We start from the raw sequence: 17,078 nt of genomic DNA on the forward strand, positions 1-17,078 counted from the left end.
ATCTTAAATAGGTCACTGTTTCCACTGTTGCATGTCAGCCCCTGTGAGGCAGGTCAGACTTAAAATTACTTGGATTTGCCATGTTTTGTAGCAACACCAATATTGGATGACTTCCTTAAGTTTGAATGGAAGTTGTAACTGCACCTCATGTGGGATTATCTGACTTAAATCGCACTAGAAAAGGAAGCAGGAGATATTTTTTTACTTTCCAACACCTCAAGTTCACCCAGTTATGCTGTGACTCTCATCAAAGAAAGTAGAATTACTTCTACTTTTATATTCTGTCATTGTTTGTCACTGTAATTTTGTCCAACGGTCAAACTTCAAAGGTAAACATGCAGGGTTCCGAAAGGGAAAGTCACAAGTCTAATTTAAGTAACAGTAACGGAAAGGCTAGCTGAGATATTCTCCTCATGAATCAGTGTTCTCAGAGGAGCTCTCTCTCTTTGTAACAATTACACCCTTTCCTGTGCAAGACGTGCCTCTCAAACACCGGCCCCAGAGTGACTGCCTCCTACTGTCTTTATAACAAAGGATTATACAACAGTGAATATCAAACAGCAGAGAGAGGAGGGCTTCCCCATGGGTGTCAAGGCCAAGGTTAGGATTAGATTTTGCTGTTTGCATCCACTAGAAGAAGGTAACACACAGCCCGCCCTATAGAGATGTAGCCACAGGGGAATGCAGAGAGGCACCACCGAAGAAGACAAGCAACTTCTGAGAGCTGCTTTGGTGTTGCCGGGACAACTGACACAATCCCTGCTCCTTTGGCGAGGCTTTGAGCAGGCCTCGATCATACTTCCTTTCGGTTCAGAGAGGTGTTTTGTCCTCCAGGACTGTTATATAGGAGGGAGGCCCAATGTGCTCAAAGAAACATTTAGAGGAGTTGATGTTTAGAAGAGTATTCTGAGGCAAATAAAAAGATGTTAGCCTGAAAGGGTTCTCTGATTTTATCATCATCATAATGACATACATTAGACAAATCACATGATAAAGAGACAACATCAACGCTACAGAAAAAGACTCATCACATAATGAGGAGTAACTTGCTACTTCACTGGTTGCCACTAACTGGTAAGTGTTACTATGTAACTGCTATAATGCATTTGTGTGTTCTCCAAAGCTTAAGTCTGGCATGAGATGGCATGCTGGAAAACTGGGTAGAACAGAGCAACTTGTTACCACGTCCCTTATCAGTAATATCACAACATACGCTGTCCATTAGCTGCAATGCAACCAGCTGCTAACAGGGTTGTTTAATTTCGGTGTTTTAACCTCTTGCTGGTCTGGTGTAGTCGAGTCAAGAACACCTGATGTGGCATTAGTACAGGGCCACATCTGGATAGTCAAGATGTATATGTGAATGTTTCATAAGCTCATCTGCTCGCCAACCTAATCCCCAACGCACATCCCTCAAAGTGAACTCCGCTTAGCCTCCCAGGACAAAGAAAAGCGCTTGTTAGTCGCCCTCGAAGGCCCCATTGGTGGCTCCCTGGCATTCACTCTTTTTCCGGCACTTGGACAAGATCCTGTGAAGCAAACTTGGAGATCTGTGTGTCTGAGGGTGGGAGGGCACAGGCTGGGGCAGAGAGTTCTGGGGCCTCCGCACCAGGAAGGGGCCCTCGGGCTCAACCTGGCCCCGGTCCAGCCCCACCCCTCCTCCTCCTCTACTCCCCCTCCTGAGGGCCAGCAGAATGTGTACACTGGGGGACAAAGAGGAAATAACAAACACAAAGACCCTGTTTATTCCTTATGACCTAAATTCCACTGCTAGCAGACAAGACAGGCACGGAGCTTAGAGGGTGTGTGACGTGTGTTTATTTCAGCGTGTGTGGACGAGTGGATTCTGTGACAGGCTGTGAAGTATAATATATATAAAATATTTATGTCCACCACTCTCACACAAATGAGGCATCTCTTGCATTTGTTATAACTGACTGCTATTATTAGAAAGATATTTATCATCTGACAATTATAATCCTCACAATATTTTTGTTCATTTTCATCCTCGTTTCAGAAAGAAAGGAGATGATCTTAGTGAATTGCTTGTGTGCATATATATATATATATATATATATATATACACATATAAATATATAAATGTGTATATATATATATATATATATATATATATATATATATATATATATACATACAAATACACATTTATGTGCATGTCTGTGTGTGTTTAGGGGGCTTGGTAATCAGTGTGCTTTGTTATCTAATGAGGGACGAGAGGAGCCACCTGTTCAGGGGCACTGGGAGGAAAGCACTGGGACAGGATTTGGAGATGGGGGATGTGGCGAACATCTGCCAGATTCTGAGCGTGTGTCCATGATGTGCAGGCTTGTTGATGGGGGATGCATGTGATTGTTCTTATGGCTTTTGTTTGTGTTTACACTTACTTTCCATATCTGCTGCCTTCACCGTCCCCGGCTGTGGTCCTCAGAGAAAAACTCCTTCGTAGGCCTTTAGGAGGCAGATTCGCCTGAGAATGCAGACGTGACGTGTTTGAGTTAAAAATAACCCTATACCACAGATGATGCTTTTGTCTATGAGCTCTACTGCTTTGTCTCCACATTTGATCACAGTTTACTCAATTTTTCTGTGAGTTCCTCCTTTCTGCAGGCATTGAGAGATGCCTGAAATGGATATGTGGTCTCCATTTTACAAAAAGTTTAGAATATTCTATATTTCTGAACTAGAAGCTCATGAGATTTTCAAACAAATCCTAAAAGAAGAAAAAGAGAATCCTCTTAAACAAATTCAACTGATCAAATGGTTCAAATCTGTAAATGGCAGGAGTATGAAAACCTTTAGTTCCAGCAGTTAATTTATACACGTAGTAGTATTTGATGCTCATAGTGCTTCAAAAGGTTACCAATCCATCTCAGAAGAATTTGGACCCTAACAATACACAGTCGGACAGACTGTGTGAAAATAGAAGACATTCAAGGACATTGGTCACAGGATTGGTAAATCAACAAACATCACTCCAAAAGCAAGATATATAACCATCAGTATACGTCTACTCTCACATTGATTAGTGTTCATGTTCATGAATGCACCACGAGGAGAACGCTAAACAACGATGGTGCACATGGCTAAAAACTACATTGCTGTCAGTCTGCAGTGTTTAATGATTACATGGACGAGCCAAAACTCTGATGGAAAATAATTTTGTGGATAAAAGAAACCATAATATGAATAAATAAACTGGTGCATTTTAATGAAAAAGAGAAGAAGAAGTCCAAGAATAAGTCCAGTTGCCCTTATTCATGCTCTTATGACTACCATAATCTGGATGACTGAGAATCTTCATCCACATTTTATTGAGAAGATGTTGCAATACTAAAAACTTTGTACTAAAGTCTGTACTAAAGTACAAATATTGTATTGTTTTGTATTGTATTGTATTATGTATTGTACATAAAAATTATGTACCTTAACCCAACTATGAAACATAGTTGCGATAATAGTATAGTTTGAGCGTGTTTTGTCCTATGTGGACCAGGATGGTTTGTCATGAATTCAAAATCAATACCAGCAAGCAGTGAAGAAAAATGTCAAGACTTCTGTCTATTTGCTAAATCTTAACAGAAAGTGGGTCCGGTTGCAAGACTTTAGGCAAACAAGTCATTCTACCAGACTGTGATCAAAGTCCAGACAAAAAAAAATCAATAGAAATGTTATGGAAGGATCTGAAGCAAAGAGTTCATGTGATGAAACCCACCAACGTCCAAGAGTTTAAGTTTTTCAGTATAAAAGAATGGGTTAAAACCCCTCCAGGCTGTCATGAAGGACTGATCAACAGTTAGCTGTACAATGAGATTACACTAGATACTGAAAGATAAAAATACTTTTGGAAATCACAGATCTGCATCAGTGGATCGTTTTTCTCCGTCATTAAATGCATAATTAAACTGCTACAGTTCAGGTTGCATTTCCATAAGTTTGGGCATTCAAATGATGCCATTTTCAAAATAAAACTCAAAGTAACAGAGGTAGAGATGTTGCAATTTTCACTCTTTAGTATCTGTGGATCAACTCCAAAAATCCTACAAACTATCTTTTCTTTAACGAGATGCATGAAAACAAATGCTATAAATCTCCAAAACTGGCTTCTGACTTTGGAGAGCTCACACCTGAGTGACAAGAAAAATTATACAACTATTCATAACCTGAACACACGATTAAACTGAACTTTAGAAGATTCAGGGGATAACCCTTTATATAAATATTTTTCCTAAATATGCAACAAAGTTTTTTTTTCTCTATTTGAAGTGTCCTATTCAAAGACATACAACATCTTGATTCAATCAAGAAAGTAATGTGTTTAAGCAGGGAGAACAGAACAGTAGATCTGCCATCACAGGGTGAGCAGCAGCACAGCAGTCCTCTCATACTGCATCACTGAGCACATCCAGGCTGCCAACCAACCTGGCTCAGCTCCATCACACATGAGGCGGGGAAGTAGCCCTGCTGCCCGTCCTGCAGCCGCCCAAACCACCTCTCCTCCTCATGTTTGGACAGAACAAGGATGACGTCACCCGGGGACAGCTCCAGCTCGTCAGGCCAGTGAGGCCTGTAGCTGTGCACCACTACCATCTAATGGACAGAGGGAGAGTTACAGTCATTTTTAAAACGGGCTGCGTATTTGAAAACTGTCAGATTCCAACTGACATTTTGCTTTAAATTTGATTTAGATATGGCTTGACCCATAAGCCTCTTTTGTAACATGGACTCCTGTAAGTGTCTTAGTTATTGTTTGCAGTCTACAGATTGGACTGCGTAAATGGAGAGGATTACTTGTCAAGTCCAAGAGATTACCTGCAGTGCAGTGAAATAGAAACTCTAAATCTGGGACTACTCTTCATTATCGGCCTCTACTAAATGTGGCTCATGTTTGTCAGAGAAATTAGATAAATTGAATGCATAATGAAGCTGTAGAAAATTTAATTACTTTGTATGACATCAATGTCACACTCATATTCATGACTTTTCATCATATGTGAGACTTACATGACTTTTTTTCTATTTCTTCTGTCTGCTTAAGGTGTTCGTCAAACTAAATGAATTAAACACATCTCTAATACAATGAGATGAAACATGAACTTGCCTTCTCAGCTTCTGCTCTGTACCGACACCTCCCTGTTAACCACAGAGAATGAAAATGAATCAGCAAAAAAAAAGGTTAGTTTTAACAACTGCCATGGTTACAACTATGCATGACAACACCTACACATCAGTGGATGGTGAATAAGCATCCCTGCAACTGCATTGTTTAGTTAATGACCAAACAACAGGAAGAGAAAACAAAGCATAAGCCTGGGATTGGTCCTCATATCACTAACAATGTAAATAATGTCATGCCAAACCCCTCTTCACTGCAGATATGATTCCACTCACCTTGTGGAGCAAGGACAGTGGTGAAGACTTCAAAGTGCTCATTGCTGTGCATGTAGATGCGCTGCATGTTGAAGATCGGACACTAGCAGAGACTCCTGCTCCTGCGATGTCCCTGCACTACCTTTAGATAAATGCAGCTGACTAATCCACTGCAGCACTTACAGGAGCTGAGCACAGGCAACAACACGTCCTTCCCAGAGAATGACGCACACACACAAGCATGCACAGTAAAATTCAAAACCGTACTTCATTCATTACAGAAAGTGTATGATAATGGATAGATTTTATTTGGTTTAAAGACGAAATATTAGCTGACACAAATGTATTTTCAATATTCTAGCTCAGCAGTGGAATAAAAAGTTGAGGCATCATGCTTGACCACCCCGGCCCTTTGTGCCAGCGTCTATTGTTCTTTGACCATCTGCTCACATTGCAGGAGAAGTTTAGAGGCCACTGCCACAGCTTGTCCTGATGTAAGTGACAATTCATAATCTTATCTCATCAAAAGCTTGATTGATTTAGAGTTATTGACTGTGGCCCACTTTCTAGTGGCCTGGGTGAGCAGGGACAAAGATGAATGGGCTTTGGACATGGCGGTGGACAGCTCAGCAGATGGTGATTGAAACCCCACCACCTCCCCTCTCCCGTTCTGGTGTGATGGAGCTTGGCTTTGGGCTTGTGTCAGCGATTAAAAAGCATCCATCAATTACGCAAGTGCAGTCACTCAGCTGGACAATCTTATCCGAAGAGAATAAGCCTGCAGTCATCAGAGATGGCCATTGGGACAAGGTGACGATGTCTGCATGCAGAGTGATTTTGTCAGCTTTTTTTTTTTTTCCCCTTTGACAAATGTATATTTCTAATTTTCTAGATTAAGTGCAATCAATGTCAACAGGAAATAAGGTGGAAATCCTGTCGGGATTAGCTTGGGGAACTGAGCAAGAAGCAAGTCTGTGTTGCATCCAAAAAAAGATACACTTTGTAAATGGATGATACAACCAATTAACCTCCTGAACTGTGGCTGCAACAGGTCTGCGAAACACTCCCTCTGGCTGTAAGGCAGTCTCTTTCTAAATAGGCAGAATGTGAGAATGCATGCCTGCAGAGAAGAAAATACAACCAGCTGAGCAACCAGCTCAGCGCTCCCTCAAAGTGGCCTTTATTGGTTTAAGTTGTGTCCAAACATACAGAAGGGGCAAATGTTGGCTTTGTGAACGTGATGCCTCCAGTCTGGACACAAAGACCAAAGCAAAACCTTTACATAACCCAACACCAGCGCTAAGCCTCTTAGAAAATCTCTCTGATGCTCACTTCTAGGAAGAAAACGGCTGAGTGCTGAGCAGCCCAGAGTTTAAGCATTTAACTGTTAATACAATTTAGAGCCGTTACAGAAAGGTTATGAGAAAAGTTGGACATCAAAGGATACAGCACTTCCACAGCTCCATTTGGACTACACTTGACTCAACGTTTGCATGCCTGCGTTCAGTGCTTCAGTTTTAAAGGGTTAAAGGAGACGACTGTGATATATCAGCTATTTTGTCAAACACATTTGCATTAAGTATGTATGAGAGTCTGTGTACATATATCCCTTAAATATCTCTGGGAGCAATAATGCATTGAAGGCATTGTTCATCAATTATGGGGTATATCCAGGTATTATTAGATATTATTATTATTAGATATTATTAGATATTAGAATAAATTTGTGACACTACCTTGATTGGTCACCCTTCAAACATCTGTATATAAACACCTGTAGTAATAGGCCGAAGAGTCTCCAACAAAACTAAGTAAGAAGCACAGTGAAAGCCACATGGGTTAGGCACGATGGAGAAGCTTTGTGTGACAGGAGAGACTGAGACCAACGTACGTTCTCGAAATAACACACCAACACCTTACTGGAACACTTTAGTTGCTTCCTGGTTGGATTTAGACAATAGCATTACTTTGTTATGGTTAGATGATCATCATGGTTCGTTCTTTTTTTTCAGCTTCATGGACGCCATTTTGCTTGTTGCTGAGGTTACATGTAAACGCAACAAATCACAACGTAAGATTTTCGCCTTCTGGTTGGCTTTGGAAAATAACATCTCTTAATGGGCTAAATAAAACAAATCATGTTTCGTCCAGACTTAGAGGTTGCATATTCTTTGAGCATAATTATTGTCTCTGTTTGCCTGCATGAACAAATGTCACACAGACAGGTTTTTGGGAAGGAAGATAGTCTCTCAACTCAAGCTGCAAACTCTCAAAGATGAGCTTTATGGAAGAAGGGCCATCATGTAAAGAAAGAAAAACAAAAAGGCATATTTGGAGTTCAGCGAAAGGCATCTGCGAGACTCCCCAAACACTTGGAGGAAGGTACTGTAGTCAGATTGGACTAACTGAACTTTCAGCCCTCAAGGTAACTGCAGCATGTGACACAAACCCAACACCTTTCCTCCTTCAACCTAAAGAACACTAAGCCCACAGTGAAGCACGGCGGTGGCAGATTCATACTCGTGGGGTGTTTTTGATGGTTCTAGGAAAGTGGCTAGAATTGAACAATGAACACTCCTAAATAAAGGAAAATTCTTGAGAAACTGCTTGAGTTTCAAAATACTGTATGTATGTCCAGTTTTTCCTTTTTCTCTTTCCTCTTTGGTTCATATTTGAAAAATATTTAACGGAGTATGTTGTTGATTCATTTATACAAATCCCCTTGACATTCATTCTAATTCCAGCTTACGAGGCAACAAATAAATATTTTTTCTTAATAAAGCATTGTAAAATGAATCCCACCTTAAAACATAATCCTCATCAGATCCCAAATGAGAAGATTACTTCATCTGTAGAATAACCAGAGTTTAAATGACAGAGAGGAATTTGAAAGGTTCTTAGGTTATAATCTTGAGACATCTGCAACTGTATTGAGTTTATGTTTTAGTTTTTTAAGAGAAAGCAGCAGGCCACAGACTGCATTGCCTACATTTGCATGCAGATGTAATCCACATACATGTTGACATCCTCAACCTGCTTCATCTTGTGCTACACAAGTTGATAGAATTTATTGCAGGCGACAGTTTTACAAGCCATCAGTGTATCCTCTATGAGAAGGAAGGGAGGACATCACTTCCCACTTTAAGGGATCAACACAGCTAACCCCAACAAAGGATCATTTTATTTATGTGCACTTTAAAGACTGGGTCACCATATGTGTTCATGAAAATAGATTTATTAACAAAGGATGGGGAAAACAGGATTGATGTATAATTTTCTGTTTTAGACAGTTTTAACCTGAAGACTTTGATTTTCTGCTGAATTGCCATTTTATGTAATGAGTGTTTCCGTTTTCTTTTCCTTGTTATACTCGTCAAATGTTGACTTGACATTCTTCAAACGTTCATTTATGTGTAAATATTTTCATTCTGCATTTATGGGACGTTGTTGCAAATAAGAGCGTAGTTTATAACTATTCTTTAACGGACGGATTCATAAGATTTCTGTTCTCCCCTCCTGCCAGTGCATCTTCTTCACTACACTCAACAGTTAACTTGCTGCATGAACATAAGGCTGGGAATGAATTTTCTATACAATTGTGATTTTTTTTTCAGCACCGAGTGATTCAATCGCGTCGGCTTAATAAATACGGGTCGGGTCAAAAATAATCCTCAGAAGTTAAATCTTCCCGTATGAACAAGTACTTTGTCCACGCCACTTCCATCTGTCTTTTCAAATGGATGAAAATAGACCCCAAACAGGTTCATTTGGGTAAGATTAGTTGAATCAGCCCAATTTAATTGATATCCGAGTGAATCTGTTGAGTCAACCCTTATAGATTATGTTTATCATGTTATGTTGAAACAACAGAATTACCATATAATAATAGGGTGGAAATTTGCTTCATGTTTTTTTTAGTTCCTCAATTTCCAAATAATACTCAGAATTGATGTTAATTTAATAGATTATTCCTTTTCAATTGGCTTTTTCTCTCTCTTTAGAAAATGTGAGGCTCGCATCGCCGCTTGTTGAATTTTGGGAAAGTGGGAGTTCTTTTTTTTGTTTGTACACCAGGTGTTGAGGACCCTGGAAACTAACCTTACAAAGCACCAAACTTTAAAAACTATCTTAATCTTTTTCCACTCAAAAGAACAAGAAGCTAAAAAACGTCCACAAGCTTTTTTTTTTAATAAATGAGAGAAGATTCTATCAAGTATCAATTGAATAAAACATTTTAGAAGCCAATTTTGCAATCATACACAATTTATGTTTCTAATGCAAAACTTACGTAACCTTCATCGAGAGTGTGCGTAAATATATCTTCAGTTGGTTACAAATGTGTGATGGTAGAGAGTTTTAGTGCTTAGACTATAGATATAAAAAGGATGCAAGAGATATTTTTACATAAACAGCTCAATTATGGGGGCCTTAAACTGACCAAAACATGAGTACAAACCTCAAAATAGCTGCAAATTCTGCTTTTTAATAACAAAAAAATGTCAGAATATTCAGCACCATGTGTCACAGCTGGTGGGATTGTGCATTTTGCCAAGTGATTTACATTTATATTAAACACACCACTTTTATCCCAGTTTCCATGGATGGAGGCGTCATTTTACAGTTCAGTTTACATGTGAGGGGGAGGAGCCGCAGGCTGTCACATCATCACACCCGCCAGTCACATTTAAATGATCAGTTCAAAATGCATCACGGATGTCCAGTCCAACTCTGATGCCAAGGCACACACAGGCGCAGCAGGACATCAAAGTCCTCAGTGCTTCCCAGGTTTGCCTTTCTTCTTCCCTCCTGCAGCTTTTCCTCCTTTACCTCCTTTACCTTTCCCCCCCTTCCCTTTGGGTTTCCCTGCCATGTTTCCTTTGCGTCCCTTCTTCCCTGCTCCCTTCTTACGTCTGGCCGCAGCCTCGTCTCTGTCGTCCTCTCTCATCTGTGTATTCACCGCCTTCGTGATGTCCAACTTGGGCTTCTTGCTGTTGATGGTTTTCAGAAGCTCCAGCTGCTTCTGCCTCTCGTTGGAGAAGTCCCCGATGAGCGGCTCGAACTTCCTCTTCTTGCCCATGTTCTTGGGGGGTTTCTCTTTGGGCAGGCGGTCCTGGAACCTCCCCACAGATGCCGTGGAGGTTTTGGCCACGCTCACGGCTCTGGTCAGCTCGTCTTTGGACTGCTGGGCTTTGGGGAGCAGACCCACGCCGGGGACTTTGATTTTCTGAGCTCTGGCAATGTTTTTCAGCCTGTTGAACTCGTTTTTGGCCACTCTCTCCTTCTTGGCGTGGATGCGTTTGGCGAATTGATCCTCGTTCGGGTCCGCGGTCTCTGGCACCTCGGCTAGCCAGTCCTTGGTGTTATCCTTGGCTCTTTGGTAGCCCCAGCGCCTCCTCCACTCCTTCGCTGTTTCATCCCACACCAGATTAGTCTTCTTTTTCTTCTGAATGCCCTTCAGCTTGGCGAACTGCTCCCACTTAGTTGGAGGTCTGGGCCTCGGAGGAGGCTTCTCTCTGGGCAGCCGCGTCGTGGGCTCCGGTAGTTTGGCTACTATCGCCTCCTCGACCCTCTCCGTCGGTAGCTTCCACATTTCATTGATGAGAAGCTGCGCGTTGTCACGCGCTAACGATCGAAGGAAGTCCTCCTTCTTCTTCTCTCTGAAGTCCCGGGACTCGATGCGGTTTTTGTCACAAGCGAGCAGGTTCCCGATGTCAAAGTCCAAGTCCAGCTCTTTCTGGACGGAGATGCTTTTCAGCTTTTCGGCCTCTTCTTGCTCGGCTTTAGCCAACAACTCTTCCACACTGCACGCAGCCATGTTTGTCAGTCCCAAAGCCTTCACTCCACACGTGTGTACCAGAAAAATAACCCCACAGGAATCTACTTCCGGGTCACTGCTGGCAAGCAGTGTTGCTGGTTACGGCCACAAGAGGGCGGTGTCGTGTTATTTCTTTGAGCACGGGGCCATTGAAACCGAACGCTTGCAGCATTAACGTCAGAGCAAAGAAACAAGCAAAGCAAATGAAAATGTTTAAAAATCACGTTGGTAGAGACACTCAGAAAATCATTGACAAATCCACAATGCTTTCATCATAATGTCAATTCACATACACAAGCATAGTGACGCAAATGTGCAAAAGAAAAAAGAATGCAAAGGTAAGTACTGCAAACAAAGAGACATAAATATAGGTTGGAAGCATAGAGACATTAGAATATAAACTGCCATAAAAGATTAGTTTTTAAGTGAGGGAGATGTTCAGTTTGCACAGGAATGAGCAAATGTTCACAGCATTATGTATATGAGGATATGTGCAGTTTGCATGAGTGATAGTCCAGAAAAAATTGTATTAATGCAAATCAAGGAGACCGGCGTGGAAACGTTACATTAGTGTATTGAGCTTTGTTTCTATTTGCAGGACAAAGGTCCTTGCCCCTATTAATGAGGCCAACTGGAAACAAGATGATATTTATGCTGCCATCTGTGTCAGTGTCATTTTAGACTCTTTACAGGCATCCATTAATGTTAACGCACATAAGATGTCTCATACTGCGAGATGCGTAACTGGTCCAACGACCTCCAGAACGACCTACAAAAGGTTAGAACAATCCGTTTCCTGGCCTTGCAGCTGATGGTGATTAAAAAACTTTGCTTGTGATAGACCGACGCTTCAGCTGATCACCTGCTGAGGATTTTTTTTTTTAAGTTCTCGCCGTTAACCAAACGTCTCATTTCGTGTTTTGGTCTCATTTGTGCAAGGCTCTTTTCCTTCTGCTTTCAAGACTGCCAGAGTCACTCCTCTTCTAAAGAAACCAGCTCTTTACTCTTCAGAGATCAAGAATTACAGACCGGTATCCCTTCTACCCTTTCTGTCCAAAACTCTTGAACGTGCTGTCTTTAAACAACTGTCCTCTTACCTCCACCAGAACAACCTCTTGGATCCCCACCAGTCTGGGTTCAAGGTGGGCCACTCAACTGAGCCCTCCTAGCAGTAACTGAGTCACTCCAAACTGCTCGAGCTAACTCTCTCTCCTCTGTCCTGATTCTCCTGGACCTTTCTGCAGCATTTGACACAGTGAACCACGACATCCTTCTCTCTACCCTGGAGGGAATGGGTGTTTTTGGCTCTGCACTCTCCAAGTTCTCATCCTACCTGACAGATTGCTCCTACCAGGTAACACTGAGAGGGTCTGTGTCGAAGCCACGTAGGCTCACCACCGGGGTTCCCCAAGGTTCGGTCCTGGGTCCTCTTCTTTTCTCCCTCTACATATCATCTCTTGGTTCTGTGTTCCACTCCCATGACTTTTCCTACCACAGCTATGCAGACGACACCCAGCTGATTCTGTCTTTTCCCCCTTCTGACACCCAAGTGGAAGCACGCATTGCTGCGTGCCTGGCAGACATCTCGGGGTGGATGTCGATGCACCACCTTAAGCTCAACCTGGACAAGACTGAGCTGGTGTTTCTCCCGGGGAAGGGCTGCCCATTCCGAGATCTGGCCATCATCATGGATGACTCCGTGGTGACATCAACCCGGACCGCGAGGAATCTGGGTGTGACCCTGGACGACCAACTGTCGTTCTCGCTAAACATCGCATCAGTGACCCGTTCCTGCCGATTCCTCCTCTACAACATCCGGAGGATTCACCCCTTCCTCACCGACAAGGCAGCACAGGTGCTCATCCAGGCTCTTGTCATCTCCCGCCTGGACTACTGCAACTCCCTCCTTGCTGGCGCCCCGGCTTCTGCCATCAGACCTTTGGAGCTGGTTCAGAAAGCTGCTGCTCGTCTGGTGTTCAACCTCCCCAAGTTCTCCCACACCACTCCCCTTCTCCGCTCTCTACACTGGCTCCCTGTAGCTGTTCGCATCCAGTTTAAGACTCTGGTGCTAGCCTACAGGGCAGTGGAAGGAACAGCTCCTCATACCTCCAGGCTATGGTCAAGCCCTACACCCCCGCCCGACCACTTCGCTCTGCGGCCACCAGGCGCCTGGCTGCCCTGTCACTCAGGGGTCCCTGGGCACGATCGACACGGTCACGGCTTTTCTCTGTTCTGGCCCCCCGATGGTGGAACGATCTCCCGACTGATATCAGGACAGCTGAGTCGCTGCCCATCTTTCGCCGCAGGGTGAAAACCCACCTCAGGAAACACTACCCTGATCTGCCCTCTTAGGACATCACCTGCTTCGTCCTAGTTCCTTACGCACTTATTTGTTTCCTAAATTGTCTTTGTTTTCTAAATTGTCTTCCCACCTGTCTAGGTATCTGACTTATCGCACTTACTCTAGTACTAGTTTTACTCTTAGCTGTTTGGTTTTGGAAGGTAATGCACTTATGATTTCTTGTGACCTGAAGTTCTTTTGCCTACCGATGTTGAACGCACTTATTGTAAGTCGCTTTGGATAAAAGCGTCTGCAAAATGACCGTTAAATAAAAAAAAAATAATAAAAAAAATATATATATATTTAACGTTTTAACACATTTTTGCTGTCACACGTGAAACACGTCACTATCTGACCCAAGAATGACAAAAACTTGTTTCGACAATATTCCGAATGGTATTTAAGACAGTGTGTTTTCTTGAAAAAACAAACATATATAAATGCTGATGACTCATCCTGCACTCAGAGGCGTAGGCTATAATAATTTTACCCCGAATGAAACACTTCCATCTCCCTCCCCCATGAATATGTGAGGTCACCCACTGGTTCATGAGCTGCCGTTTGAAGCTTCGAGGTCAGCATTTGGCTGCAAACGTCTCTTTTCTTTTTGTTTTAACATACGTGAACATTCAGATGTAGCTGGAGAGTGATGCTTGAAAGTTAATAGGAGACAAAGAACTTCCTTTATATGCCAATATTTATTGAATCGTAGATTTCTTTTCAGAAAGACCACTAGCACACAGATCACAGGGTGTACATCCAGATGTTGGCACCATCATGACTTGACAGTCGATCAGAATTATTTCTATTCTGAAAATAAATAAGTAAATACATGATTAAAAATATGTAGGAAAATGAGTGATTGTCTGCTTGGCCCGTTAAAGCTGACCAATCAGGGCGAGCTGGGGCTTTTCGAGAGGGTGAGCTTCCCAGCTTGTGTTTTCACTGGAAGCATATATGCTGCAAAAGCAGAAAGTAATCTGCTGGCTGCTTCATGTGGACTATAGGTAAGAAAAAAAGAAACTATGTGAGCTTGGAAGGAAATGAAGGAACCAAATGTGCGTCAGTTGACAGCCCTAACTCCTCCAATCATCATCTTGGAAAGCACATCCTTTGGTGCTGAAAAAGATGTTAATTTGTTTTCAAATTGTTTGTCCACATCCGGAAAACAAGACAGCCAGTCAAAATGATGTGCCGACTCAAACTGTGCGAGGAGCTGTCCGAAACATTAATAAAACCGGGAAGGATAGTGGTGAAACAGCACCTGTGTGGAGGAAATGTGGTTGGAAGAAAATCTTCAGTGATTGTGATTGGATACCACTTAAATGTTTGTTGGAATTAAATCAAAAGTAAAACTCGTTCTTGTGTGTAAAAGTGAAAGTAGTGCAAAAAGTACTAACAATATTGGGACGAAACAGCTGTGTTGCTTTAAGAAAACTACACATCAAGGAGCCGGAGCAAAGGGGGGGGGGTAAAAAGGTTTCAATTTTCTGTGGAGCATAAAGATTGGACTATGGAGCAATGGAAAAAGGTCATAGGGTTTGATGAGTCCAGATTTACTTGTGTTAAAGTGATGGGTACATCAGGGTAAGAGGAGCAGCAGATGAGGTGCTGTACAAATCATCCCTTGTGCCTGCTGTTGAAACCTCTGGGGACAGTAATGATCCGGGGATGTATTAGTTCGTTAGGTTCAGCAATTTCATTAAAAGACAAATGCAATTTTGTCTTGTAAAACACAACAGCAATTTCTGTTTGCATATTTGAATCACAGATAATGTTGATGCTCATGTCGTGCTTAAACTTTAAAGAGCACATCCAGTACTCGGAAACATACTGTGCTTTGAAACAAAAATTAGGATTGATATGAGAGCCCAAAAACCCACAATGCCCCATCTCACCATCCTAAGGAACTTTATCTGGGTCTGCACCAAGGTTTCTGTGATTCTTTTTTTGCCAATAATCGGCTTTTTCTGTAAACTTCCATGAGATTCAGCTTGGTTGTATTTGTGTAACCTTGCTGACAGACAGACAAACAAAAAGCACTCCCCCATCCCTAAGAAAACAGAAATATATATATTGTAACCTAAACAAAGACTCAGAAGCCAAGTTACCTATACACATATACAGGCACGCATACACGTCTTCACCTGTGTACAAATCTGTCTACGTTGAAGGTCAAGTTCTTGCATAATAACTCCTTTTCACTCTCGAAGCTCTTTGAGGACTCTTTGTCTATGATGGATCCTTCTTGACATTGGAAACAGCAGGTGCCAAAACACGCACATGAAAAAGCATTCCATTGAAAGCTCAAGAACAGCCGCTGGGTGGGCTGAGCGACTATTTTGAAGACCAAGAAATTGCCGTTAAACCTTAGTTTTTCATCATTTGTAAATGGAGATGCATGTCTTTTTAGTTTCATAACATGCATAACGGCACTGCATTTTCTTTCCTTCATCTTATCAGTGAAACGGTTTGTAAGCTTAAAAGACAAAGTTTCAGAATATTTGTCTTCCCTGTGCCGAGAGTGAAAGAAGGAAAGCTAAATTATTGAACAAGTTCTCAGAATAATTTGTCAGTGGAAACTACTGCCTGTTGAAAATACGTACCTCGCAGTTACGAAGCCTGTTGGAAATGAGGATTCTTTACTCAAGAATACATTATTTAAAGAGTGAAGTAATGTGTCAAACTCTTTATTGGCATTTTCTCTTTCGTAAGATTCAGTGCTGTGACTCCTGTAATGCCTGCACATCATTTCAAAGTTCTGGAGCTGTGATAAACTTTATAATAGGCTTGCTGAATTTGTTTTCTTGAGATTTTAAATCCCCTGAATTATTAATGTCACATCCCTTTCTCTTTTGCCTTGTGTATGGGTTTCTCCTATAGACCCGGGTCTGTAATGACTCTATTTTTATCCTCCTCTCCTCTAATTTGGAGGAAGGCGAGTGGGGTTCTGCAACAGTTGACTGGCTACTGGTTTGCTCAAAGACGACAGTGTTATTATTTTGGGCTCCAGTAATTACATTCATCGGCGCGCTTGCCATGTGAATGCTAACACTCTGATAGGCAGAGAGATAAGGTCACAAGTGATGCTGTGTTTGGAGATGTGAGGAGGAAAAGCGTAATTAGTGTCCCAAAGTCCCGGTCGTGATTTAGTGAGGGCTATAAGGTCCTCAGTGATGTGGACATATATCGTCTAAAATCACCCAATTTAGAGATACTCTACTTGTTAGCAGGCTGCTGGTGTCACTTCTTGCTGACTTGTGATCCGGGGTGAATTCATCCAAACAGGATTACTTTTCCACGGTGCTTTTTTTTTTTTATAAGAGAGGATACACAGCACAGGCTGGATAAAGTTCTCCATGAGCTGAGACCATGAAGCAAAGACATTCCCACTTTCAGCATCTCCAAAGCTTTTAAATGTGCTTAGAGTATAAGACCCGGGAAAAAAAGCATTTCATAACACATTACTGCTTTCAAGTGCAAACCCTTGCAAGTTTGGACTTCTTTTTGAAAAAATAAAAAATGTTAGTTTGA

General features: G+C 42.0%; 2 protein-coding genes across 2 annotated transcripts; both read right to left on the bottom strand.

Moving 5' to 3' along the window:
- Window positions 1-926: 926 nt before the first annotated feature.
- On the bottom strand, window positions 927-5,533 carry LOC142370258 (vexin). The gene is made up of 5 exons (XM_075452743.1): window positions 5,410-5,533; window positions 5,120-5,151; window positions 4,441-4,608; window positions 2,406-2,488; window positions 927-1,703 (listed from the first exon to the last, which is right to left on the bottom strand). Exons 1-5 carry the CDS (start codon window positions 5,474-5,476, stop codon window positions 1,460-1,462), a joined length of 594 nt encoding a protein of 197 aa, XP_075308858.1. The 5' UTR covers window positions 5,477-5,533; the 3' UTR covers window positions 927-1,459.
- Window positions 5,534-9,851: 4,318 nt separating this feature from the next.
- rrs1 (ribosome biogenesis regulator 1 homolog) lies at window positions 9,852-11,237 on the bottom strand. The gene has a single exon (XM_075452102.1). The coding sequence runs from the start codon at window positions 11,201-11,203 to the stop codon at window positions 10,160-10,162; it is 1,044 nt and encodes a 347-aa protein (XP_075308217.1). The 5' UTR covers window positions 11,204-11,237; the 3' UTR covers window positions 9,852-10,159.
- Window positions 11,238-17,078: the final 5,841 nt, after the last annotated feature.

This window comes from Odontesthes bonariensis, chromosome 20 (assembly GCF_027942865.1).
Source record: "Odontesthes bonariensis isolate fOdoBon6 chromosome 20, fOdoBon6.hap1, whole genome shotgun sequence".
Taxonomy (NCBI): domain Eukaryota; kingdom Metazoa; phylum Chordata; class Actinopteri; order Atheriniformes; family Atherinopsidae; genus Odontesthes; species Odontesthes bonariensis.

Excerpts from the sequence above, each read along its gene's own strand:
- LOC142370258 (XM_075452743.1), bottom strand. The coding sequence starts at position 5,476 with ATGCAGCGCATCTACATGCACAGCAATGAGCACTTTGAAGTCTTCACC. Across the intron at positions 4,609-5,119 it reads ACAGAGCAGAAGCTGAGAAG|ATGGTAGTGGTGCACAGCTA; the intron begins GCAAGTTCATGT and ends TCTGTCCATTAG. Across the intron at positions 2,489-4,440 it reads GTGTGATGGAGCTGAGCCAG|GCGAATCTGCCTCCTAAAGG; the intron begins GTTGGTTGGCAG and ends CTGCATTCTCAG.
- rrs1 (XM_075452102.1), bottom strand. The coding sequence starts at position 11,203 with ATGGCTGCGTGCAGTGTGGAAGAGTTGTTGGCTAAAGCCGAGCAAGAA.